At 45.2% G+C, this 27,638-nt stretch overlaps 1 protein-coding gene and 1 long non-coding RNA gene across 7 annotated transcripts in view; one reads left to right on the forward strand and one right to left on the reverse strand.

The window, feature by feature from the left end:
* Positions 1-291: 291 nt before the first annotated feature.
* Positions 292-17,642, reverse strand: LOC101832247 (zinc finger protein 60-like). Of its 5 annotated transcripts, none has more exons than XM_040734450.1 (5): positions 17,564-17,642; positions 14,285-14,336; positions 13,521-13,647; positions 11,090-11,188; positions 292-4,159 (listed from the first exon to the last, which is right to left on the reverse strand). In XM_040734450.1, the coding sequence occupies exons 2-5, from the start codon at positions 14,315-14,317 to the stop codon at positions 2,298-2,300; spliced, it is 2,121 nt and encodes a 706-aa protein (XP_040590384.1). In that variant the 5' UTR covers positions 14,318-14,336; positions 17,564-17,642; the 3' UTR covers positions 292-2,297. The 5 variants fall into 5 exon arrangements, with proteins under 5 accessions (XP_040590384.1, XP_040590381.1, XP_040590383.1 ...); XM_040734447.1 differs by having other exon boundaries at positions 17,533-17,612; XM_040734449.1 differs by having other exon boundaries at positions 17,511-17,595.
* A 114-nt stretch (positions 17,643-17,756) lies between these two features.
* LOC110339369 overlaps positions 17,757-27,638 on the forward strand; it is a 9,915-nt gene continuing 33 nt past the window's right edge. Inside the window, exons 1-6 of one of the 2 annotated variants that reach the window (XR_005872694.1) lie at positions 17,757-17,920; positions 18,702-18,762; positions 18,937-19,025; positions 20,499-20,552; positions 24,058-24,097; positions 27,292-27,638. The exon at positions 27,292-27,638 is cut by the window's right edge and continues 33 nt beyond it. This is a non-coding gene — a long non-coding RNA (uncharacterized LOC110339369). Of the gene's footprint in view, positions 18,763-18,936; positions 19,026-20,498; positions 20,553-24,057; positions 24,098-27,291 lie in introns of both variants that reach the window. The other variant, XR_005872693.1, reaches the window with a different exon arrangement.

A 27,638-nucleotide genomic window follows, 5' to 3' on the forward strand; every position in this document is an offset into this window, starting at 1 on the left:
ACTTAAGTTAGGAAAAGCTGACAAGAATCAGGCCAAGCTAAGATCGTACACCAGTAAGTAAGAATGAGAGCTGGGTGTTGGGCCCTCAATAGACCAAAGACCAAAAAAAAAAAAAAAAAAAAAACCTAAATACAGTAAATCAGCCTGAGCTTAAACTCCACCTACCTCTGACTCTCAAATGCTGGGATTAAGGTTTTTTGCACAACCATCACCACCACCACCCAGCCAATTTTGACTATTTTGTTAATGTTTTATTGGGAGGTCACCAGAGAAAACCACTCAGAGTCTATAGCCAAGTGAAAGTCTTTATTCCTGCCAGCTGGGACTACAATCTGGTAGTGGGGCCCCCAATGCTGCCTCAAGTGTCTATTAAGAAAAATCTTGTTATCTTGTTCAGCAAATGCAGGAAGAGGTTTTGCCCGAGCAAGCAGTTTAACAGAAGCCAAAATAAGCAGTTAGCTGCAGAGGGAAGTTCGCACATGCAGACAGTTTGACAGAAGCCAAGATAAATTAAATGAGGAATCTTGACCTCTAGTTCTGATAACAGAGCTCAGTAATTTTCAATGAGAGTCTTCATCAGAAATCAAATTCTACTCATCCCTAAAATGGCTTCAGCAAGACTATATAACAGAGGAGACCCTGTACTGTCTTGTCATGTCACAAATGTATGTTTATCTTAATAATGGACAGAGCATAAATTAGTTTTACCTTTTGAAATTTTTACGTAGTGAACCCCTTTTAAAAGTACTTATTCATTAACAGCTATGTTTTTAAGTTCTCTACACAAATACTTAAGGAATGGGGCTAGAGAGATGGCTCAGAGTTTAAGAGTACTGACTGCTCTTCCAGAGGTCCTGAGTTCAATTCCCAGCAACCACATGGTGGCTCACAACCATCTACAATTCAATCTGGTGCCCTCTTCTGGTATGTAGGCAGAACACTGTATATGTAATAAATAAATCTTTTAAAAAAATACTTAAGGAATGGATTCTCAATAAAAATCCTTTCATATACATTTTATCAGACTTCTTTTCCCAGAAGGAAGATACTTAAAGCTGAATGGTATAGGAATGCATGAGTCTTCTCTAAGCTACCTGCAATACAGTTTGCTTTCATGTCAGTTACAGGGATGGCAATAAAAGCAAGAACACTGTAAAAGCCACTTTATAGAACACAGGCAGGAACCAAATATTCTTTTACAACTTTGTCTGGTATTGTGATTGTCATTAACAAATTAGGCAGAAAGTAAACATTGTGCCTAATATCACAGGAGCCATGAGATATTAATGATGACAAGGAAGGTACCTCAAATAATCCTGCTCTCCCTATGTTGGTTGAGTACTGTTTGAATTAATTTTATAGAATTAACAAGATGAGAGTAAATTAAGAACATGATGGCCACCCTATACTTCTGACAGTCAAGGATACTCTCAACAGAGCATCATGAATAACAGCCTTCCCACATTCTCATTCTCTGAGGATTTCTCAGCATCATGAGTATACGAATACTCTGATGTTGACCAATAGGGCAAATTATAATTCTTCCCACATACTTTTCCATCACAATCTTGCCAATGAGTCCTCTGATGTGCAGTAAAATTTCCATACAAAGACTTATTATGGGCGTTGGTGGCACATGCCTTTAATCCCAGCACTCGGGAGGCGGAGAAAGGCGGATCTCTGTGAGTTCGAGGCCAACCTGGTCTACAGGGTGAGTGCCAGGACAGCCTCCAAAACAATACAGAGAAGCCCTGTCTCGAAAAAAAAAAAACTAAAACAAAAACAAACAAAAAAATTTGTTCACCTTCCTTACATGCACAGGACTCCTGAGGATGATGGATTTTCTGATGTTGTATAGGCTCATCACTTACAATAAAGGCTTCCACACATTCTTTACATTCACAGGGTTTCAGACCTATAAGGACTCTCTGATGAGGCTTAAGAGCTGAACTAATTCTATGACGTTCCCACGTTCCTTGCATTGGTAGGGCTTCATACCAGCATGGATTCTTTTATGTTGAAGGCCTGAGCACAAATTGAAGGGCTTTCCACATGTTTTACATGGATAAGTTTCATACCAGTATGAATTCTCCACTGTGCAGTAAAGGCTGAAAAAAATAAAACATTTTCTCCAATTCTTACATTCATAGGGTTTCTCACCATAATGAATTCTTTAATATAAGGCTATCTTAAAATTACTGAAGTCTTTACACATTCCTTACATCATAAGGCTTATTAATATGAATATTAGCATGTCAAACCAAGCTTGATTTTCAACTAATGGGCTTCACATATTCTTAACATTGGTAAGGTTTCTCATCAGTGTGAATTCTTTGATGTACTTTAAGATCTCCTCCACGAGTAAAGTACTCCCCACATTGTGTACATTCATAAGGATTCTTGCCAGTATGAATTCTAAAATGTCCAAGAAATTGGTAATGATATTGAAAGGCTTCTCCACATTCCTTACATTGAAAGGGCTTTTCACCAGTGTGGATTCTCTCATGGATTCTAAGGCCTGTACCACGAATAAAGCCCTTTCCACACTCCTTGCACTGAAAAGGTTTCACATCGGTATGAATTCTCTGATGTTGAGTAAGTTGGTACTGAAGTCTGAAAGCTGACCCACACTGCTCACATTCAAATGACTTCTCTCCACTATGAATGCTCTGGTGCCGAGTGAGCTGTGCCAGGACAGTGAAGGCCTTCCCACATTCCTTACACTGAAAGGGTCTCTCACCAGAATGAATTTTCTGATGTTGCATGAGATTTGAGCGCCGATTAAAGGCTTTCCCACACTCATTACATTCATACGGTTTCACACCAGCATGAATGATCCTATGTTCAACAAGGCTAGAGACACGCTTGAAGGACTTCCCACATTCCTCACATTCAAAAGGTGTTTGACCTGTATGAATGGTTTTATGGTAATTAAGCTGGCTGGAAAAATGAAAAGCCTTTCCACATTCTTTACATTCAAAAGGTCTCTCACCACTATGAAATCTCTGATGTCGAATGAGATGTATATTAAGTCTAAAGACTTTCCCACATTCTTTACATTCAAAAGGTTTCTTTCCAGTGTGGATACTCTGATGTTCAGTAAAATTTGAACGTCGGCGAAAGTTTTTCCCACATTCCTTGCACTGATAGGGTTTCACATCAGTATGGATTCTCTGATGTTCACTAAGCTGGTACTTACGTCTGAAGGCTGACCCACAGAGCTTACACTTGAAAGGTTTCTCGTCAGTGTGAGTTTTCATATGTTCAGAAAGATACAGGTGAAGCCTAAAAGTCTTCCCACATACATTACACTCAAAGGGTTTCTCACTAGTATGAATACTCTGGTGTCGTGCAAGGTATGAGCCGCTACTGAATATCTTTCCACACTGCTCACATTCAAAAGATTTCTCTCCACTATGAATGTTCTGGTGCCGAGTGAGCTGTGCCAGGACAGTGAAGGCCTTCCCACATTCCTTACACTGAAAGGGTCTCTCGCCAGAATGAATTTTCTGATGTTGCATGAGGTTTGAGCGACGATTAAAGGCTTTCCCACACTCATGACATTCATACGGTTTCACACCAGCATGAATGATCCTATGTTGAAAAAGAGTGGAGACACGATTGAAGGACTTCCCACATTCCTCACATTCAAATGGTTTTGTACCTGAATGGATGGTTTTATGGTACTTAAGCAGGTTGGGAAGATGAAAGGCCTTTCCACACTCGTCACATTCAAAAGGTCTCTCACCACTGTGAGACTTCTGATGTCTTGTAAGTTGTTGGTGGAGTCTGAAGGTTTTCCCACATTCCTTACATTCATAGGGTTTCTCTCCAGTATGAATACTCTGATGCTGAATAAGATTTGAACTACAACCAAAGTATTTCCCACACTCTTTACATTCATATGCTTTTTCTATACTGTGAGTCAGAGTTTTGCAGGTGTAAGTAGGCAGTTTTTCCTTGTTACTAATCTTCTGATCAGCATCTCCTTGATAACTCTGTAATCCCTTGAATGTACTAGAGTTGAGGCCATTACTAAAACTGGAGCCCAGGAGATCAAAAGTTTTACTTAATTGCTTTATGGTCTGCTTGGGTAAATCTGTACTATACATATGATTCTCTGAAGATATACTTTCAGCTTCATAACATGACTCCAATTCTGAAAGAAAAGGAGAAATTCATTATTTCTCTCTCTCTCACTCACTCACACACACACACACACACACACACACACACACACCTTACATGAATGGTCAGACTCTAGCATAGTTTCTGATAAGGTGAACAGGAGCAAGTTGAGCAGCAATAATAAAAGTTGGACAGGTTAGAAATGGGAAGGTATGTTTGCTTAACAAGATTATAAGTAAGTATAGTGAAATAATTTTATATGCCTCTTTACATACTACTGGAAACACACACCCTTCAGTGAAGGTTTTTGAAAGTGAGGGGACATAAAAGCCAACCCTAACCTGATGGCCCTGTTATGAATGTCTGCCCAAAAATGAACTGTTGTATCCCAGTCTTTAGAGTACTCAGTGAAACGGGTGGGCTACCTGCAGATCTTCACCTCTCCCTCTGTTCCTCCAAGTCCAGTCCCCACCCAGTCTCATCCCCAGCTCAGTAGCAGAGTACTTCCTGTGACCTCTCCTCACTTTCTGCCTCTATTCCCAGGGCACTAAGCAGACCCTAGTGCAACATGTACTTTCCTTCCTCTGTGGACCTCCTCATCAACACCCACCTAGCCCAACCCCATTCCTGTGTCAGCTCCCAATACCTAGAAACACATTTTACCTGGAACCCCCATGGCCACACCTGTCAGGATCCCCCAAAAATTTTCTACCAAAAACATACAGCTACCACACTCTCCTAAGAACAGAAGCCAAAGAACAAAAACTCTCACCCAACAAAGACATGACCAGAGCCGGGCATTGGTGGCACACGCCTTTAAACCCAGCACTCAGGAGGCAGAGGCAGGCAGATCTCTGTGAGTTCGAGACCAGCCTGGTATACAAGAGCTGGTTCCAGGACAGCCTCCAAAGCCACAGAGAAACCCTGTCTCGAAAAAAAAAAAAAAAAAAAAAAGACATGACCAGATACCAGCATCTAGAATTACAATCGTCCCAAACCCAGATGGCTAAATGCCAGCTTAAAAACAATGGCATGTCAGCATTGGAGTCCAGCAACCCTACCATAGCTGGACCTGAATATTGCAACACACAAGAAAAAGGCACTACAAAGCCCTTTATAAATATGGTAGAGGTCATTAAGGAGGAAATGAGTGAAGCCCTTAAATCTATGGAATACAAACATTGGAAGGAATCAATGAGGAACTTAAACTGAGCCATGTCAGGAAGGGAGAAGTGTAGGGACTCACACAGGAAGCTCAGAGGCAAGCCTCACCAACAGAAATCAAGAGATGGGAATCTCAGACATTGAAGGCATGATAGAAGAAGTGGCTATCTCCATGAAAGAATATGCTAACGCTAAAAATATCCCAGCAAAATTCCATGGCAGTAATTGCCACTGTAAAAAAATTAGAGCAATCTCATACCATCAGCTTAACACCACACATGAAAGCTCTAGAACAAAATGACAAAATTACATTCAAAAGGATAGATGGCACGGAATAATTAAATTAAGGACTGAAATTAGTAAAATAGAGACAACAATAACAAAAAAATTATAAGGAATCAATAAAATAAAATGGTTGTTCTTTGAGAAAACCAGTAAGACCAACAAACCCTTCACCAAAGTAACTAAAAGGAGGGAAAAGAAGATACAAAGGAAGAAAATGAGAGATGACAAAGGAATATCAACAGACACAGTGATGGTTTGGAAAGGAAAGGCCTCCTAGACTCATGTGCTTGGATGCTTGCTCATAAGGACTGGCACTGTAGGGAGGCGTGGCCTTGTTGGAGGAGTTGTGTCATTGGCATGCAGGGGGCCTTTGAGGTCTCTGGAACTCAAACCAGACCTACTGGGTCATCAGTTCTCTTCCTGCTACTGTGGATCAAGATACAGAAATCAGAGTTTCAGCCGGGCGTTGGTGGCGCACACCTTTAATCCCAGCACTCGGGAGGCAGAGGCAGGCGGATCTCTGTGAGTTCAAGGCCAGCCTGGTCTACAGAGTGAGTTCCAGGACAGCCTCCAAAACAATACAGAGAAACCCTGTCTCGAAAAACCAAAAAAAAAAAAAAAAAAATCAGAGTTTCTCCCATAGCACCATGTCTGCCTGCACACCACCATGCTTCCTGCCATGAAGATAATGGATTAAACCTCTAAACTGTAAGATAGCTCCAATTAAATGCTTCCTTTTCTAAGAGTTACATGGCCATGGTGTCTCTTCACCGCAATAAAACCCTAAGACAGACACCAAGGAAATCCAGAAAATCATATGGACATACTTTAAAAGCCTATATTCCAACAAATTGGAAAATTAAAAGAAATTGGTAATTCTTTCAATAAATACCACTTACCAAAGTTAAATCAAGATTAGAAAAGCAATTTAGCCGGGCGGTGGTGGCGCATGCCTTTAATCCCAGTACTTGGGAGGCAGAGGCAGGCGGATCTCTGTGAGTTCGAGGCCAGCCTGGTCTACAAGAGCGAGTTCCAGGACAGACTCCAAAACAATACAGAGAAACCCTGTCTCGAAAAAAAAAAAAAAAAAGAAAAGCAATTTAAACACACCTGTAACTCCTAGTGAAATGCAATCAGTAATTAAAAGTCTCCCAACCAATAAGAGTCCAGAGCCAGACAGTTTCAGTGTACAATTCTATCAAACTTCCAAGGGAGAGTTCAGGCCAATATTCCTCAAATTATTCCTCAAAGAGAAAGAGAAGGAATATTGCCCAATCCCCTTTTCAAGGCCACAGGCACCATGATACCCAAACCACATCAAGACCCAACAAAGGGAATAACAGACCAGTCTCCCCATTGAACACAGAAAAAAATTTTAGTACTTGCAAACAAAATATAAGAAAACATCAGGAAGGCCATCCACCATAATCAAGTAGGCTTCAGCCCAGAAATGAAGGGTTGGTTTCACATATATAAATGAACAAATGTAATACACCATATAAACAAACAGAAAGACAAAAGCCATAGGATTATCTCATTAAATTCAGAAAAGGCTTTTGGCAAATTTTCAACACCACTTCATGATACAAGTTCTGGAGAAGTTAGAGATACAAGGGACACACCTCAACATAATAAAAGTAGTGTACAGCAAGTCTATAGCCAGCATCAACTTAAATGGAAAGAAATTCAATACCATTAAAATCTGCAACAAGGCAAGATTGTCCACTCTGTCCATACTTCTTCATTAGAGTACCTGAAAGTCTACTGACTACATAAAAGCTAGATATCAAGAAAACAAATAACCCAATTAAAAATGGAGTCAATATCGAAACAGAGCATTCTCAAAGAGAAAACTCAGATGACTGAGAAACACTTAAAGAAATGCTGAACATCCGTGGACATCAAAGAAATGCAAATAAAAACTACTATGAGCTTTCACCTTACACTTGTCAGAATAACTAAGATCAACAAAACAAGTGACTGCTCATGCATGTGGAGTAAAGGGGAACACTCCTCCACTGTTGGTAGGAATAGAAACTCGTACAGCTACTATGGGAATTGAGTGGTGGTTCCTCAGGAAGATTATCATCTCAAAATCCAGCTGTACTAGGACAGCTCATCCTACCAGAAACAGTTGCTCAACCATATTTGTCAACAGAATTATTAAGGTGACACATAAATTTCATTAGAAAAAGTAATAGGATAGTAATGGATGGATGGGAGGGGGTCTGGGAAAGATCAAATGGGGAAAGAGGAGAGTGGGGCAATGGAGAAAATATGAGGAGAGTCAGCTAAAATTAAGGGTCATTTGAAGAGTAGTATGGAAATCTAATAAAACAGAAGCTTCCTAAACTATAGACATATATGAAGGCTATCTGACTGAAATTCCAAATAACGGGGAAACAGAGACCCACTTGTTAATCTCATCACCAAATGAGCTTCCAGTACCAGTGTTTGCTTACATCTAATTGAGTTGTTGGCCAAAAGGGCACCATGGGAACCCCTCCTCCCCTCTCCCCCATCCCCACCAAAAAGCATACAACAGATTGTTCTCCATAAACTGAGAAGGCCCATTGCTTAAGACAATACCTACTCAACTTACTGAACACAGAGAAGTCAAGCTGTTGCTGACACTGAGTCTTCAACCCTGTTCCAGATCTTTGGTATAATAAGGTACTTATGCACACTACCAAAAGAGAAACATAAACACCAAGCCACCCACAAACCCTTGGAATAACAATAGTGCCCTGTGTACAAGAGAAGCTAGGGTCATAGTGGCACAATGCTTGTGGAAGTTACCAATCTATACATGATTTGACATAAGGGTCATTCCATGAAATGAAACCCATTCTCAACACTGAATGAGTGAGTGACCAAGAACCTGGGACTAGACAGTCCAGGGTAAAACTAAATACTACTGTTTTAGAAAGCAAAAGCAAAGACAAAATGGGTCCTAATGACACTGTACTATACTCAGATCAGTGCCTTGCTCAGCCACCATCAGAGAAGCCTGCTTCTGCAGCAGCTAGGACAATACAGAGACCCATAGCCACATGCTATGCAAAGAATGGGAGACCTTGGGACAGTCAGCCCTAAAAGGGATGTTTCCATCAAATCCCTCCCATCACGACTCAGGGAACCCTGTGGAAGAAGAGGTGGGAAGAGACAGTGTAGAAGCCAGAGAGAAGGAAGACACCAAGAAAGCAAGGCCGCTAATCAATGTAATTAAAGCCTATTATGATCCCACAGACACTGAGGCGGCATGCCTAGGGCCGACACCACCCAACCCGCACCAAGTCCTTTGCACATAAATTCATTATGGCCTCCAGGTTAGTGTTCGTATGGATTCATGAGTGTGCAAACAAGTGTGTGTCTGTTTCTCGGGTGATATCCCTTCTGTTTGTTTTGTCCAACACCAATGTGTTATTTTTGTTTTAGCCTATTTTATTTTATTATATTATTATCCCTTAGAAACATGTCTGTTTTCCAAGAAGAGAGAAATGGGGTGAATCCACATAGGAGGGAAGAAACTGGGTTAGCAGAGGGATGTGAAGTCATAAGCAGCATATATTCTGTAAGGAAAAAAAAATCTAATCTCAGTAAAAATGGGAATAAAAAGAGATGAAGGAAACATAATAAATATATTTAGGAAATGCTCACAAAACTAAAATCAAAACAAAAATGTCCATCAAAATGGGAAAAACCCAGAAAGAAAACTGAATTTGTACAGATCCCCCAGAAATAATTTTCTTAGTGTGATAATAACAGGTTGGTCACATTAACTAGGGTTGATGGAAGGTTGTTGTGGATAATACCCTACCATTGGATGCACGAAATACTTAGAATCAAGTGTCAAATTAGTGACTTATAATCAAACAGCTTGACAAAAAGTGTTTAAACATCTGGTTGTAGATATAAACACAGCACATGAGGCAGAATGTTATCAATTAGTTCATTTACTATTTTCAGCTGTTTTATTTTGGGTGGGTTATTGCTGCTGTTGCAATTTATTCAGGTTTTTGTTGTTGATGACTCCTTTATTTTCATTTTATATTTCTATGAATGCCTGCATACACATATATGTGTGCATATACATATATCTGTATGTATATGTATATAACATGTAAATATATATATATATATTGTATACATATACATATATACACAACAACATGCATACCTTCTTTTAACCTTAATGTTGGGAGATGTGGGGATTTTTTTTATTTTGGTTTTGGTTTTGGTTTTTTGGTTTTTCGAGACAGGGTTTCTCTGTATTGCTTTGGAGGCTGTCCTGGAACTTGCTCTTATAGACCAGGCTGGCCTGGAACTCGCTCTGTAGACCAGGCTGGCCTCGAACTCACAGAGATCCGCCTGCCTCTGCCTCCCGAGTGCTGGGATTAAAGGCGTGCGCCACCAACGCCCAGCGGCCCTTTCTTTGTAACTGTAAAACATAGCCTGCCAGTAAGAGACCTGAATGAGAATATCTTGCTTGCCCACACATATAATCTACAAGTTGCTTGTGTATGAATGTACATGGATTCTTGGGATAACTTGTTTTTCACCTGTAATACATAAAATGTTTAGTCATGTAAAGGATATGGAAACCATGCTGTTTTTTACTGTTTGGTTTATATTCATTGCAATCATTCACTTGAAAAACAAAATGTAACCACATTGTAATTCCTGTATTGCCTGAAAAGCTTTGGATAGCTAAGCTAAGGAAGAAAAATATACAGTAGAAAGAACACAGAAAAAGAATAGAGAATAAAGAAGGAAATCATCAAGAGAGAATGTGAGTGTCTTTTACCCTTAAACCCCTCAGATAAAAAGTCTTAGTAGTGCTGATGCTGTGGATTTCCCTTTGGGTCCTGTGCTGCTGGAGGATGCGCCCCCTCCCCTCCCCAGCTCCCCCCCCCGCAGCAATAGTCTCTCATTTGCCTGGAGCATGTCAAATAAAGCAGGCTGAGATCCGCCTCTTCCAGCTCCCCAGTGCTGCAGTGAGAAAGCAGCACCAGCTACTCCATCACACCTTGATGAGAGTGACTATGAAGACACAGATGTAAATGCTTGCTGGGCCTCACTGGAGTACTGCCTTCACTGGTGTCAAAGTATCTCATCACTGCATCAGCAGTTAAGATCACTGACTGCACATCCAGAGGACCTGGGTTCAAGTATCAGCAGCCACCTGTAACTCCAGCCCCAGGGGAGCTGACAGTCTCTGTGGGTACCTGCACACATGTGCACACACACACACACACACAACCAACAATAAAATACATTTAAAATGAGAAAGAGGGTAACTGCCCCAGTAAGAGGGAGGAGATGAGAACGACTCAGTGACTCATGAACTAGAAGCCCCCGTGACAGCTTTTGCTATGACCGTGACTTCGTTCCCAGGTCTTGGCTGTGGTCTTGGCGCTCTGAAGGAAGTGTGTCAACCCAGTGTCAGGCATGAGGTGACTCTCCGACCACGCTGTGTCTGGCAGTGCTGGAGCCCTGACTTGTCACTCACCTGGGCTGGGGCTGTCTGTTTCTTCCTTCACCACCATCCAGGGCTCTCTCTCCTCCTCTAATAAGGTGATCAGGTGGGGTTTGGAGATGGAACTTCCCACTTAAAAGAAAGAAAAAAGGGACACATGATGCAGACATTTCTGGGTGGTTTTGTTTTTTGTTTGTTTGTTTTTGAGACCCCCTCTCTCTTGTTATCCCAGGATGTCCTAGAATTGATATATAATCAGGCTGACTTTGAACTTACTTCATCTGCCTGCCTCTGCTTCCCAAATGCTGGGATTAAAGGCGTGCGCCACCCTGTGTTGTCTGTGCAGATTTTAAAAATACAGACTTATTACAAATTGGCATGGTGGACCATGCCTGTGAGCCCAGCAGCTGGAGGAATGAACCAGACCAGTCTAGGTTGCCTAGCAAGCCCCTTATATTGCATTAACAGATAAAAACCATATTAAAAATAATACTGAGGAAAGACTTCAGATAAGTAGAAGACACCTGGGTAAGAAACGAGCTGTTTTAATCTCACTGAAATACAGATCAGGGCTTGTCACATAAGAGGAAATTAAGTATATATACTGGGTGAGAACATGAACCCTTAGGCTACACTGTCTAGTGTAAACCCCATCTCTGCAGCTCACTAAGAAAGTCATTTATTTAGTCAGGTACCATTCAATTCTATGTACAATTTTCCTACCATAAAAACTGTGTATGGGGGAGGCTGGAGGGATGGCTCAGAGGTTAGGAATACTGGCTGCTCTTTCAGAGGTCCTGAGTTCAATTCCCAGCAACCACATGGTGGCTCACAACCACCTGTAGTGAGATCTGGTGCCCTCTCCTGACCTGCAGGGACACATGCAGGCAGAACACTGTATATATAATAAATGAATCTTAAAAAAAAAAAAAAAAACTGTGTATGGAGTTGGACGTGTTGGCAAGTGTCTTATACCCAGCACTCGAGAGTCACAGGCAGACAGAACTCTGTGGTTTCCAGGCTACCTGGCGTACAAATCAAATTCCAGGGAAAACTAAGGTTGTTACACATAGAAACCCTATCACAAAAACAAACAAATATACAAACAAAAAACCTGGGCATGGTAGCACTTCATAAAACTTGGGGGGTGGGGGGATGGAAACAGGCAGACAAGAAGTTCAAGGCCAGCTAGGTTTCATAGCAAGCCCAAAGTCCCCACAAAAAAAGAAATAATAATAATAATTTAGACTGAGTTACTGACATATTAGATAGTGTTGATACTGAGATTAAACACTATATTCAAATATTCTGAACACCGTCTGACCTACAGTAACACAAAACCATTATTTTTTTAATTTCCATTAATGTATGTAGTATGCTAGGGATGGAATGAGGGTTTGGGCATGCTGAGCAGTGCTCTACCGCTGAGTCACATCCCCAACCATAAAAAGTATCAGCATTATTGTGATTTAAGTTAACTTCTTTCACATTTACACCTCATTCTTTCAGATTTTCTCAATGAAACAGACAAATTCACAGCCTGAAACGTCCACAACAAAGCGGGTAAAGGATATGTTTCTTGAGGGAAACAGAATGGGTCGACTTCTGTTTTGAATCAAATCCTATTGATTCATTACGAAGTGAAACATAAAGACTCTTTCATTTAGTTGTGTATGCATGGATGTACAAGGTATGTATGCTTTTATGAGGGTGTGTGCACAGGCGTGTGTAGGAATGCATGCATGTGTGTGTGAACAGGACAGAGAGCAGTGTGAGGTGCCATCTTTGATTGCTCCCCACTCTGGTTTTCGAGACAGGGTCTCTCTGAACCCAGAGCTCACTGAAAGGATCTCCAAGGTGTGGACAAAAGGTAGGTGCTTCATGAAGCCCCTGTTTTCACCCAAGGAAACCCCACATTACTCCTTTGGGAAGAAGGAGGAGCTCAGTTACAGCTTTAAAATTCTACCTATTTGAATTGACTTTATTTTGTGCACGTGTAGGTGTATATTTGAGCACCACATACATGCATGGAGACCATGAAGGACAGAAGAGAGCATCAGAACCACTGGCCGTCGAGTAGAGATGGTTCTGAGCCACCTTATGCTGGTGGGAATAAACCCAGGCCCTCTGCAAGAGCAACTAGTTCTTTTAACAGCCAAGCTACTTCTCCAACCCTAATTATATTTATTGCTTTATATACTTATTGATTTCATTTTCTTTGTTTTGTTTGAAACAGGGCCCCATCTGCAGACAAGGCTACCCTGGAACTCACTATATATCTGTCGGTGACTTTGAACTGACAATTACTCCTGACTCAGCCTTCTGAGTGAAGGAATGACAGGAATGGGCCACCAAGCCCAGCGTCAGCTACCACAGGAAAGATGGCCCTGTCTGTTCATTCAGAATAAGGAAAGCCAACAGTGTAGAGGACACATCCCCCACTCATGCGGACAGATGGCCTTACCCACTGTGACCAGGTTGCTGTAGGTCTCCAACATCATGTCCCTGTAGAAGACCCTCTGAGTAGCATCCAGGCAGGCCCACTCCTCCTGAGAGAAGTCAACAGCCACATCCCCAAATGTCACTGAGCCCTGAAACCACAAACACAGCAGAGTGAAATTGTGGAAGCCTCTTCAAGATGGAGAAACAGAAGGTAAAGGACTCCAGAGTGGGAAAGGAGCCATGGAAACGCTCAAGGCGCCTGACTGCGTTCAAGATGATGATGTGTCTCAGGTCTCCCTGAACTCTGGAGACTGCTGTCCCCTCCAATCGCAGCCTGGATGACCTGTCCCCCTCACCACTGAACTCTCTCTTAAAGACCCTCAAGCAGGTCATCTCCTCACACACATGCACCCAGGACATTCACTCTCAAACCCGTGTCATCAGCCTGAACACACCAAAGATGCCAATCAGGATTCCCAGTGAATCACCTCAACGTTCTGAACCCCAAAGACCCTGCTTCCCTGTGGGACTCTGGCCCCCACTGCAAGGACACTGCTCCCTGACCACAGACCAAGCAGACAGCAGGTGGTCAGGGATGCACTCAGAAAACTCCAGAAGCATCGGGAAAGAGGCAGACAGGAAGTACTCTGACCTTCCAACCCTCACTGAGAGGAACAGGGCAGCCTGGGCTGGAGGATTGTGGGTCCTGGGGAAGCTTCACGAGAGAAAGACAGCAGAGTCACCTAACCTCAAAGTCACCCTATGTAAAGAGAGAACGTAACTTACACAGACCATGTCTTGAGAACCAGAGCTGGCCATTCTTCTTCAGGGTCCTCCCCTGGGGGACAAAAAGACAGTCTTCATTGGGTTGTCACTTGATGTTCCCAGACTGACTCGGTTCAGCATTGCTTCACTGACCACGTTTATTTCCAGGCATCCGCACTCACACACTCCTGTCCACCGCTCATAGCCACCCACTCACAAACAGAAGCAGACAGGAGTCCACACAAGCCGACTCTGTCCCAACCCAGACAAGCCACTGACAAGGACTCAGTGCGGACATGCAGAGCACAGGCACGCCTGCCGAGAAGTCCCCAGAAGATGCCAGCAGGGGGGACCCCACGTTCCTTCTGACAGGCAGCTAGCCCCAACCGTAAGCAGATCTTCCCACCGGAATCCCACCCTCAGGGCTGACAGGGAGACGGCAACTGAACGGTAACTCCTCTGAACACTCAGGGCTGAGTGAGGCACAGCAAGGCTGAGGGTCTGCAGCTGCAATCCTCAGGCAGTGTTCAGCATTCTGTACCCGCTTTTAGTAAATGGAGTCGTACACCATGGAACACCCTCTGACTGCCTTCGCTCATCTATGATTATGGCTCAGGTTGTATTTACTAAACAGTGAATTTTATTTTGTTTTGTTTATTGAGACAGGGTTTCTCTGTGTAGTCCTGGCTGTACTAGAACTCACATCACACACCAGACTCGCCTGGAACTCAGAGATCCACCTTCCCCTGCCTCTAAAGTATTAGTTACAAAACATGCTGTCACAGGAGGTACCATTGATTTCCCTATTTCCATGATTTCCAAAGACAAACACCCATGATCTCCATGCAGAATCTGAAGATGCTATCTCACAGGAACAAGTAAAAGGTGGGTAATGGGGTTATGAGTGTCTGAGGCTGGACGCACAGCGTCGCGGTTGACAGTGAGAGATGGGGATCCGTAATGGACTTGGGAAGACGCCGATCAAGGGCTGCACAACTTCAGCTACACAACACGACTTCCAGATACCTCAAGCAATACAGTGACTGTGACTGACGGTTTTCAAGACTCAGTAGATATCAAATGCACACACTACAAAAATGTGGCACGTAGATTTAGCAATCCCAAAGGACATCAGGACTCCACGTGCTTTACACAATACAAGAAATTTCATCCAGCTGGCAGGGGTGGCGCACACCTTTAAACCCAGCACTCAGGAGTCAGACACAGGCAGATCTCAGTGAGTTCCAGGACAGCCTGGTCTACACAGCAAGTTCCAGGACAGCCAAGACTGTTACAAAGAGAAATCCGGTCTTGAATTCCCCTCCCACAAGGATAAAAAAAAAAAAAACCTTTTATCTCAAATTTTAAACAAAGTCTGCTCTACTACATCCACTTTCTTTTCCTTCTTGACTTTGAGGCTGGGTCTCATTGTGACGACCACTGGTTCACAAGCATCCTCCTGCATCTGCCTCTCCAGTGCCGAGACTTAAAGTAAGCACCATGACGTCTAGCTGTTTTCTTTTTTCTTCTTCTTCTTCTTGGTTTTTTGTGTTTTTTCTTTCCAAGACACAGTTTCTCTGTGTAGCTTTGGAGGCTGTCCTGGCACTTGATTTGTAGACCAGGCAGGACTCGAACTCACGGAGATCCATCTGCCTCTGCCTCTCCAGTGCTGGGATTAAAAGACTTTTTTCTTTTCATTCAATTTCGTAAAAATACAACCAGTAATTTCTAACCTTCCCTCGTACTACAGAAAACTAAAGAGAATGAACCCCAAATGACCACACAAAGCAACAACTAAAACACATCAGGCCGTTACTATACAGCTGGCACTGCACTAACAGGCTTCACAACCGTCACTCTAAGGTTCATGACAGGGCTACAGAGCCAGAAGGGGACAGAACCAAGATTCCAACCAGACACCACAGATCCACATCCCCACGTCTAACCACAGCATCGCACACCCGTTTCCACAGACACCCTGAAAATCACCAGCCCTCAAAGATGCCAAATTCTGTGCTGTCACTTTCCAAAATCCTCGATCGTGATTAGAAATCGCCTACCACCTCCATGTTTCCCCCTGCTTTGAAAGGAAGGCCTTAAAAGGTCAAAGACCACTTGATGTATGTCATCGATACAGTAATCGATTTAGCAAATCACAGCTTGGAAGCCGTAAGGCTAACTGTAAGGCTTTGACGTTATGCTGGGCTGCCCCTGTCACCTGGCAGAATGTACTCAGCCAGTACCCTGGTCAGCCCAGGTGCAAAGGACCCCTTCAAAAGGAAGACCCTGCCCTGATGCTCTTCCCCACTGCTCTTTCCCGCTGTTCCCTGGGGCAGACAGGGCTTTTCCTGTCTTGTCTTCTGTCTCTGCATCCCCCTCCCCGCCCTCCTCCGCCACCCCTTCCATTTCTAATGAAACTTCTCACTAAGCTCTGTCTGCTGGGCATGTTTGTCCCTCCACCTCGGTCACCCTCACCCTCCATGGAATCCGCTAAGGTCCGCCACGCAAGTTCCCCCTCAAGCTTTATCATAACACTAACCTCTGGAGGTCCCTACCTCTAACACCTTGGGGAAACGGACTGATTGTAGAGAGAAGGCGTCAGGATCTCTGAAACGATTCTATGAATATTGAGTGGAAAGGGGGAGACAATGTAAACACAAGGATGGAGACATTGATTTACGCATTCCGTCTTCACGTACCGACAACGCTATTCTAACACTACGACCTCGTTTCTCAAACACAAAGAAGGAGCCACTCACTCTTGAATCTTGGGTGTGCAGCAATGATGCTCGCACTCCGCTCCAGTCCCTCCCTCCTTTTGAACAATGGCGGACTCGGGGAGCCTGAGCGAGCTCTCGTGAGACCCCAGACCACACACCCCAGCGCACTCCCTTCCCTTCCCGCGACACTCACGGTGCCCACAGCTCTGAGAAAGTTACGGACGCAACAAGTAGCCGCCCTCCTGGGCGACCCTCGGGGACGCTGGCGGCCTCCAGTGCTCGGCCCGAGCTCAAGTGTGGAGCTCAGGGAAAGCTTCCCCCAGACTCCGTCCCTGAGCTCTCGCTCCTGAAGCCTGGTCCCCTGCTTCAGCCCCGTGACGGCGAGGAAGCGGGAGCGGAGAGCGACGAGCGCGGGGACACCGGCACCGGAGAGCTCGAGACGCGCACACGCGCGCACAGTCACACACGCACACACAGTCACACACACGCACACAGAGACACGCGCACACACAGATACACACACTCACCCACACATAGCACAGTCCTCACTCAGCCAAGTACGACACCAGAGAGCTCTGACCGTCCGCGGGAGCGCCGCCAGGACAACGGAAGTTGATGGTTTACGTCCGGCGCGGTGGCTCCTGGGAAACGTAGTCCCGGGGTCCTGAACTCGCGGAAGGCGGGCGCTCTGCGGCTCAGCGAGATCCCGGCATGCAACGCGGGCCAGCCGGTCTGGGAGCTGCCCCAGAGGCTTGTGGGAGTTCCCACGGGGGTGCGCGCTTAAAGGGGCGGCGCCCTCGTGTGATCAAAAGGCACTTCCGGGTTCCGCAGGTAGTTTGTAATCTCGCCTATGGAGAGTACAGTTTAGGTGCAGAACTGGGGTAAAATCAGATCCGGACACAACTGCTTTGATTACGCTTTGCCCGACACCCCCGCGGTAGGCTTCCTCCTCGCTGTGCCACGAGGGTAGGGTCCGTGATGACTTTGAAGAGACTGAACTAGAGGATTGGCTGGTTTTAAACCAGTGTAGGTAACATCAGACTTCAGAGAAGTCTACTGTTGTGGTAACACGACACTGTTGAAGTTTCCAAGTCACTTTTCTTGTTTCATATTTACACAATTTTTTTTCATTCTCGAACATGATAGGAAACCAATTTCAGGACAGGACACGTTCCTGCTAAGACCGCTAATCGCATTAAACGAATTATACATGGCCCAAATGCCTAAAGTATAGATTGTCAGATTTGAAAATAAATCAGACCAAACTATGTGTTAGCTACAGAAAATATGTTAAAGATAAGTACTCTGGCAGATTCAAAGTGACCCTCTCCACAGTAGTCAAGAGAAGACTCAAGTCGATTTTCAAGCAGAGGTAGATGGGGACGAAGAACATTGCCATGATAATAGAGAGGGCAGTTCATCTAGTGAAAACCAACTTGGCGGGAGGTGGTAGCACATGCCCTTTAAGCCAGCCAATGGACAGGCAAAGCCTGGGTGTCCGTGAGACTGAGCTAGGAGGAGCTCAGCTAGGACTACATAGTGAAACCGTGGCCTAGAATTCAAACACATGCTGCACCCTCCTGAGTAGTGGGATTAAAGGCGTCCACTATCACCTCCCATCTAGATTTATGTTTTAAATAGTACCAGACGTCAGTCTAAAGAATATTAAATATGTTTACTGTAATTAATGAGCCTGAGTTGATCCTGTTCCTCACCAGTGCTGAACTCTCTTTGAATCCCATGAAGTTCCAAATGGCCCGTGACGGTAGCAATTATTGAGTGAGTGTGGTTCATCCCCCCCCCTTTTTTTTTCATTTACATGTGTGTGTAGTGCACCTGTGTGCATGTGTATGGGGAGTGGGGTGCCTGCAGACAAAAAAAAAAATCCCAGAACATTGCAAAATAAAACAAACGTTCACAAGAATACCATTGACTTCTCTTTCTTTTGGGCAGCTTAGCTGGGCATGTGGCCTGCCCTGAGGTTTGATGGGTTTTCCCAGTGAGACTCCGCTGGAGAAGACTGGATTTTCCTTTGGCAGCAGGTATAGTTACAGATAGTTCATCGGTTAGTCCTGCCCTCTCAAGGTGCAGACTTGTCTTGCTTGAACCTGTGCAGGCCCTGTGCATGTGCTGCACAGACACTGAGTTCATTTGTGCATCGGTCATGCTGTGCCTGAAGACAGTTTCCTTGTCACGAATCCCTCCTGGCTCTACAGTCTTTCTGCCTCCTCTCCTGCGTAGATCCCTGAGCCTTGAGGGTTTCTTGTGTTTTTGTTTGCTTAGTTTTCTTTCCCAGGCTAGCCTAGAAGTCGTTACATGTAACCCAGGAGGCAATTCTCCTGCCTCAACCTCTCAAATTCTGGAATTATAGGCAAAAGCCACCATGCCTAGCTTCAAACCTTGAAAGAGAGGAGTCGTTTGAATTGTAGGCATCCAAAACTTTTCTTCTAGACATTAGACTCTTCGGGGCTCTGTTACGATTGCTGCTGGAACAAAAGCAGAGTCAGGTGCATTATTTCAAGTCCCTCGAATTTTAAGTGTCAGTGTCCTGTGACCTAACCCCTGTAGGGAGTTCAGGAAATCTTTCCTTCTGGTCACTTCTGGCAGCATCCTAGGAAGGCTCTGGAAACTCAGTTAATTTGGACAATCAGTATGCTGAGAAAAAGTTGTCAACCAGTGGCACATGCCTTTATCCCCAGCACTCGGGAGGCAGAGGCAGCAGATCTCTGTGAGTTCGAAGCCAGCCTGGTCTACAGAGAGAGTGCCAGGAAAGGCTCCAAAGCTATACAGAGAAACCCTGTCTCAAAAAAAAATCAAACAAACAAAAGACCATATACGGAATGACAGAGGAACAGTCTGGAAAGGAAACGGATGAACACCTAGAGATGAGCGTCTGCACAGTGCCCTGACCACAGTGCATCTCAGAAGGCTCTGCAGGATTCCCAGTGGTGCCGGGCCCTGATGCTCTGGGAAGCTGTCCTTCATGGCAGAGTCCCTCAGCAGTTCACCTGCCGTGTCTCCTTGATTCCTTCCCTGCACTGGTTGCCTCTGGATTCTTAGATGTATTCTTATTCTTAAATCCTGTAATCAAGACCCACTCAACACAAAGTAGGAAGAATTGTAGGGCTGGTGCACAGAATATTTGTGTCTTTTTTATTACATTTGTGTGTGTGTGTGTGTGTGTGTGTGTGTGTGTGTGCGCGCGCGCACGCGCGTGGGCTGGGAGATGCATCAACAGTTGAGAATCCTGACTGCTCTTCAAAAGGAGCCGAGTTCAATTCCCAGAACACACATGATGGCTCACAACCAACCGTAACTCCAGTTCAGGAAATCTGAAGCCTCTTCTGATCTCTATAGGCACAAGGCATGCTTGTGGCCCATAGACATACGTGCAGGAAAAACACCCATTCACGTACAACTATTTTAAAATAATTTAGCTATGAAAAATGACAGTGAGGGACAATTCTATTTCTTATGATCCAGAGAAACTCACATGTCCCTCTCTTTGTCTCCAGACCACGGAGGCGGGCACAGTCACCAGTCCCTGAAGGATGGTGTCATTGGATGAGGTAACTGGAATACGGATCCTGGGAACCCTCCCCTCATCCTCCCTCATGTATACTCTCTTCTTAGAAGACATGGAATTATGGTTTAAAAGAAAATGCCCCCCATAGGTCCATAGAGAGTGGCATTATTAGGAGCTATGGCTTTGCTGTTGGAAGGAGTGTGTCACTGTAGGTGGGCTTTGAGCTCTCAGATGCTCAAGCCAGGCCAATGGCTCATGCATGGTCTCTTTCTGTTGCTGGGGATACAGATGCAGGATGCTAAGATCCTTCTCCAGTACCATGTCTGCCTGCATGCCACTGAGCTTCCTGCCATGACGTCACGGACTACTCCTCTGACACTGCAAGCCAGCCCCAATTAAATGCTTTCCTTTGAAGAGTTACCATGGTCATGGGTCTCTTCATAGCAATAAGAACTCAGCTGAGACACACGAATTGAGGCGTGGAAGCAAATAACCAACCGTCTTGTGTTGGTCCCTGAGAGCCAGTGCTGTCTCCCAGGGGTGGGACTGAGACCCTCATATGGGGATCTTTGAGAACCAGTCAAGCTATCTGATGCCTGCAGATCTGGACAATGTCTTTCAATCAAAATGACGCAAATAAGCTACTTGTGAATACTTGACCCACTTAAAATGTGTGAGCTACATGTTTACTGCTTGGAGCAAGGGGGTTTTTCTAATTCTAGAAATCTGCTGTTGCACACAACGGTCACCAGGTGGCAACAGGAGTCCAAGGATAAAAGCCAAGAGAACTGTGGTCCTTGCCCCCCAGTCGTTCACAAACTCATCTCCACGCCGTTACAGATATCATCAACGAGAACAGAAGGAAGGGGGAGGAAAGGAGGAAGAGGCGACGGTCAAGGCCCCGCCACCCCCGACAAGAGGGAAGAAAGAAAGCGGGGACAGGGTGATCAGGGTTTCGTTTCTCCGACAACCAGACGACTTTGTTATGAAGTTCATGTTTAGGTTCAATAAGCATCATGGGGGGCGGGGGATGAAGACAATTAAAAGGCAACAAACAAGGTAGCTCTGCCAGATATGATGGCTCGGCAGACAAAGGGGCTTTTAGCCAAGACAGCCTAAGCTCCATCCCTGGCACCACATGGGAAAGGAGAAAACACTGGGAAGTTGTCCCCTGGTCTCCACACATGGGAAGATGCACACACACACACACACACACACACACACACACGGGGTGGGGATGGGGGGCAGAAATACCTGCTTCTAAAAAGAGGAGCCAGACATGGTGTTTACACACCCACCTGTAATCTAATCACTCAGAGGAATGAGGCAAGAGAATCAGGGGTTCGAGCCAAGCCTGGGCTAAGTAGACTGTGTCTGCAAAAACTTCGCGTAATAATAACAATAATAATAACAAATTTAAAGTGGAACTATTGGGAAACATGAAAACTATTGTAAGTGAACGTAATACATGGGGATTCACACAAAGGCATGTAAACGTTCTGTGTGGATGCATCCTGATGCATGGTGAAAGAAGGATAATACAGCTGGGTATAGGAGAGCCTGCAATCCCAGGCCCAGAGCTGGCAAGGCGGGGGCAGGAGGTGTAGACGCTCAGGGCCAGCCTGAGCTACAGGATGAGACATCTCTCAAAATGAAAAGAAAGAAAGGGGAAAAAGACAGGTGGGACCAGGGAGATGGCTCAGCATTTAAGAGTGCACACCTGCAGGGCTGGAGAGATGGCTCAGCAGTTAAGTGCACTGACTGCTCCTCCAGAGGACCTGAGTTCAATTCCCAGCAACCACATAGTGGCTCACAACCATCTGTAATGAGATATGATGCCCTCTTCTGGCCTGCAGATATGAATGCAGGCAGAGTACTGTATGCATAATAAAAAATAAATAAATAAATAAAAGAGTGCACACCTGCTCTCACGGAAGACCCCAGTTGGGTTTATGGCACACCAATGCTTGGCACTCTTACCGAATGGCACACAAATGTTTGTCACTTCACCTCCTAGGAATCCGGTGTTATCTTCTGGAATCTGTAAGCACATGTACTCATATACAGAAACCCACACACAGAAACACACACACATAACTAAGAAAAAAAGGAAAGGCAGGGAGGCAAGTGTGGGGGTGGTGTGGTGTAGGCCTTAAGTCCTGGGCAGATCTTTATGAGTTCAAGGTCGGTCTACTCCACAGAAAGTTCCATCCAGGCCAGCCAGGGCTACATAGTGAGTGCTTGTCTCAAAAGGAAAAAAAAGGGGGAGGGACTAGAGAGATGGCTCAGTGGTTAAGAGCATTGACAGCTCTTCCAGAGGTCCTGAGTTCAAGTCTCAGCAACCACAGGGTGGCTCACAATGGGATCCGATAACCTCTTCTGTCATGCTTGCATATATGCAAATATACATAAACAAATGCATCTTCAATTTTAAAAAGGAGAGAGAAGGAATGGAAGAAGGTAAAGATTTCTCTGAGGTCCCAATTGTCTTGTCACCTGTCTCAGTGCAGCTGATTCACACGACAAGTATAGTGCACCTGACGCCTGAAGGAAAGTGGGTCTGGTTGCTTGCACCTATTGGGGTGGCTCTCATTGGCTATAACAAATAATTCTCCATCCCATGGTGAAGTCTTCACTTGTCTCAGTACCTTCTGAAACACCGGCGTGTGTTTGCAGTCGGTGAGCTCCTGACACATTAGCTGTTTTTTATTCTCTTGGATGCTAAATTTACACTACTTAAAAAAAAATTCTAGCCGGGTGGTGGTGGCGCACGCCTTTAATCCCAGCACTCGGGAGGCAGAGGCAGGCGGATCTCTGTGAGTTCGAGGCCGGGCTGGACCGACAGCCTCCAAAACAAAACAGAGAAACCCTGTCTCATAAAACCAAAAAAAAAAAAAAAAGAAAGAAAGAAAGAAAGAAAGAAAGAAAAGAAAGAAAAAAATTCTAATGTTGGATGACACTGCTGGCAAAGTCATGGGGAAGGGACTCTGCATCCCTTCCTCCCTGCCCCCACAGACTGAAAGAAATCATATATGCGTGAGGTGATGGGTGTGCCAATCAGCATGATTTACTCATGACATGCTGTGCATATGTATTGAAATGTCACACTGTGGTTGGGGGGGTATGGCTCTCAGCAGTGGAGCACAAGCCTAGAATCTACCAGTGAGGGGCTAGGGGAGTGGCTCAGTGGTAAAGCCCCTGTCTAGAATCCCCCAGTGAAGGGCTGGGGGTGTGGCTCAGTGGTAGAGCCCCTGCCTAGAATTCCCCAGTGAGGGGCTGGGGGTGTGGCTCAGTGGTAGAGCTCCTGCCTAGAATCCTACAGGTAGTGGCTGGGGCCCTGATATGATCAAGCTCTGAGAAGATGGGTTTGAAGGTTACTATGAGGGAAGCCAATCCCTAGTTAATTTTGGTGGAGAGAAGAGTTGAGACTGAGTGAGCTAACAGGGAGGAATGTCTGGGTGGCAGGAAAATTCTATTTTTGGTTTGGTCATGGTTCTACGTGGTTCACCTTAAAATAACACAGTTTGTTTTTTTTCCTGAATTTCAAGGATTCCTATTTTAAGAACTTGCTGGATTTGCTTTAACAAAGTAAGACTTGAATTTTTACTTTTATCTTTTTTATAATTTATTTTAAATTTTATTTAAATATTTTCCTATATGTATGTCTGTGTAAGGGTGGCTGATCCTCTGGAACTGGAGTCACAGACAGTTGTGAGCTGCCATGTGGGTGCTGAGAATTGAACCCAGGTCCCCTAGGAGAGCAGCCAGTGCTCTTAACCACTGAGCCATGTCTCCAGTCCATTAACTTGTTCTTTTCAGAGGAAGATTTCTGTCCCTTGAGTTAGGATCTCATACACCAGCACAGTGTAGTCCAGGCTAGCATTCAGCTTGCAGCAAATCTGCTGGGATTAGAGTTGTGAGCCACCACACCTACCTGAAGGACTTTGCTATTTGAAACCAGTTTCTAGTAGATTAGAAGGACTTGTTGCTAGGAAGCACTCCTCACCGTCAAGCCATCTCTCCAGGCTGCAACAGAGGTTTGCATTAGGCCGCTTACTCTTTGTTGCCTTCTGACGTTCCATTCCTCCCAAATGGCATGATTTCTTTTCTTCTTTGTGCTTGAGTGAAATGCCACGATGCATATATCGCACAATTTCCTTATTCCTCCTAGGACAGGCATGCGGGCTGGCTCCATAATTTAGTTTCATGGTTAGCACTGTACATGTGTGCCCCCTTGCTATATACCTGGGAGTGTTACAGAGTGTATGGTAATGCTAATTTCAGCATGTGTTGCTCTCTCTCTCTTCTCTTTATCCCTTCCTTCATTTCTTTCTTCATTTTTTCTTTCTTGAGACATGGTTTGCCTATGTACACTGCCCCTGCTGTCTTGGAACCTGCTGTATAGACCAGGCTGGCCTGAGACTCACCAAGATCCACCTGCCTCTGCAGACATGTAACCGTGCCCAGCTGTGACTGTTTCTTTTTACAGTTGTTGTATGATACGCATGTGTGTATATATGTTTTGTGTGTGTTTGTGAGTGCACGTGTGTGTGGGTGTGTGTGCATATGTTTGCATGTGGAGGCCCCAGGCTGATGTCAGGAATCATCCTAGATCATAATCAATTTTACGCTTCACTCTTTGTTTCTCAAAATCAACCCCAAACCAGACTCACCAAAATAACTGATCGTGTTAAGCAGCTGGGTTTGGGCATCCCGTCTCCACCTTCAGAGGCTGGAATTCCGGGTGACTGCCACACACAGCACACACACAGCGCACACACACACACACACACACACACACCACACACACACACACACACACCCCACACACACACACCCCACACACACACACCCCCACACACACACACCACACACACACACACACACACACACCCCACACAACACCCCACACACACACACACACACCCCACACACACACCACACACACACCACACACACACACCACACACACAGCACACCACACACACACACACACACCACACACACACCACACACACACACCACACACACACCACACACTCCACACACACACACACACACACACACACACACACACACACACACACACACACACAGCACTGGCATGGGTTTCTAGGGCAATGAGCCCCAGTTCTCACACTTGCTCAGCAAACATTTAACTGCTGAACTAGCTGCAGCTTGTCTGTCTGTCTGTCTGTCTGTCTGTCTGTCTCCCCCCTTCTCTGCCCCAACCGTCTTTTGGCAAGATCTCATCTGTCCCAGACAAGCACCAAACTGACTATGTAGCCAAGGATGATTTTGAAGTTCTGGTCCTCCTGCCTCCCCCCCCCCCAAGAGACCCCCATGACAACTGGGAAAAGGTACTTTCATTCCAGAGAACACCTCCCCCCTCCTGCCCTCCCTGACTCCTGCTGTTCTCACCCCTTCCTGTCCTCTCCTCAGTGTTAACAATGCTAACCTCCTCCTCAGTGTTAACCCACACAAGGCTCCACGTCATGCCGAGGTGGCTCAGAGAGCCTGGAGTTTCTGCAGGCTGCTGGCTGTCCTCAGACTCATTCTCTAAGAGGAAGCCCATGAAACAAAGCCTGGGGGTGTGGCTTTGTGCACAGGCACTTTCCCTGCATGCCCAAAGCTGTCCCCAGGACCTGCAAACCAAAGGCAAACAACCCTCAGAGTGTACACAACCCAAAGAGAAAGACAGAACCCTCCACTGAGATGCAGCCAAGGCTTCCTAAACCCGTGTCAGAGGAGGTGGCGATTCTGGTGTGGCGTGGACAGAGTTGGAAGGCTCCCCGCAGTCCCTGAGTCAAACATGGCTCCAGGTTAAATTGGTGTCAGAAGTTAGAGCCTCGGAGGCTGGGCTTGTCTGCCCCTGCTCTACTGCAGGCCTGAAGTTAGAGCCTCGGAGGCTGGGCTTGTCTGCCCCTGCTCTACTTCAGAGCTGACTGGTGGCTTTCTCCGCAGTCAGACATTCTCTCAAGAGCCTCGGGTCCTCGGGTGTGACTGCTCCTAAGCTTCTCTCCTAAGGGTTCACAGGACTTTGTCACCATTTCTGCGGACAGTCTCTTCCCTGTAAAATCACATCTCTCCTATGTCTCAGTTTTTCTTTCTTTTTCAAATGATGCTGGGTCAAACCCAGAGTCTAGGCAAGCCTTGGCTATGTAGTCTAGGCTACTTAGTAAGATCATCTCAAAACTGTTTCAAAAGCCGGGCGTTGGTGGCTCACGCCTTTAATCCCAGCACTCGGGAGGCAGAGGCAGGCGGATCTCTGTGAGTTCGAGGCCAGCCTGGTCTACAAGAGCTAGTTTCAGGACAGCCTCCAAAGCCACAGAGAAACCCTGTCTCGAAAAAAGAAAGAGAACTGCAATGTTTTTGGGTTTTTGGTTTTTTTGGTTGGTTTTTGTTTTTGTTTTTGAAGATATAGTTTCTCTGTGTAGTCCTGTCCTTCCTGGAACTCACTCTGTAGATGCAGGCTGGCCTCAAACTCACAGAGATCCACCTGCCTCTGCCCACTGAGTGCTGGGATTAAAGGCGTGCTCCCTCACCTTTAAACAAAATCACAAAGCTGCCAGTCAATAACTGGGCCACTGAAATGAATGGACAACTGTGGGGTGAAGAAACAAAAATGACCAATAAATATTTTCTTAAATGTTCAGCATTCCTAGCCATGTGGGAAATGCAAATTTAAACACATTGAGATTCCATCTCAGCCGAGTCAAAACTCAAACATGCGCCACCACACCCAGTTTGACAAATGCTTTATTTCTGGTCTCTCACTGCAGCAACATGAGCTGGAGGGCCAGAAGCCTGGGCTCAGAGTGACACTCTACGAGTTGCAGTAAATATATGGCGGAGATCATCAGCTTCAATGACACCCATCTGAAGACAACTCAGACCCAGGAGTACATTGCAAACCAAAATGGAGAGAAATTTGCTAAAACCCTAGGTTAAGACTTACCTGCCTCATTCCTGGCATCCCCAAGATCCCCCTGCAAGGTGGACAGAAACTTCATGCCACATTGTGAGCTTGGGCACTGACATCACCGACCTGAGGGACTTCTATATGGGGGCCTCCAAACTGGGCTGCCAAAGTTCACCATTTTGCTTGGGATATTTCAGAAATTTATTT

Source organism: Mesocricetus auratus, unplaced genomic scaffold (genome assembly GCF_017639785.1).
Source record: "Mesocricetus auratus isolate SY011 unplaced genomic scaffold, BCM_Maur_2.0 Super-Scaffold_100038, whole genome shotgun sequence".
NCBI classification, from domain to species: domain Eukaryota; kingdom Metazoa; phylum Chordata; class Mammalia; order Rodentia; family Cricetidae; genus Mesocricetus; species Mesocricetus auratus.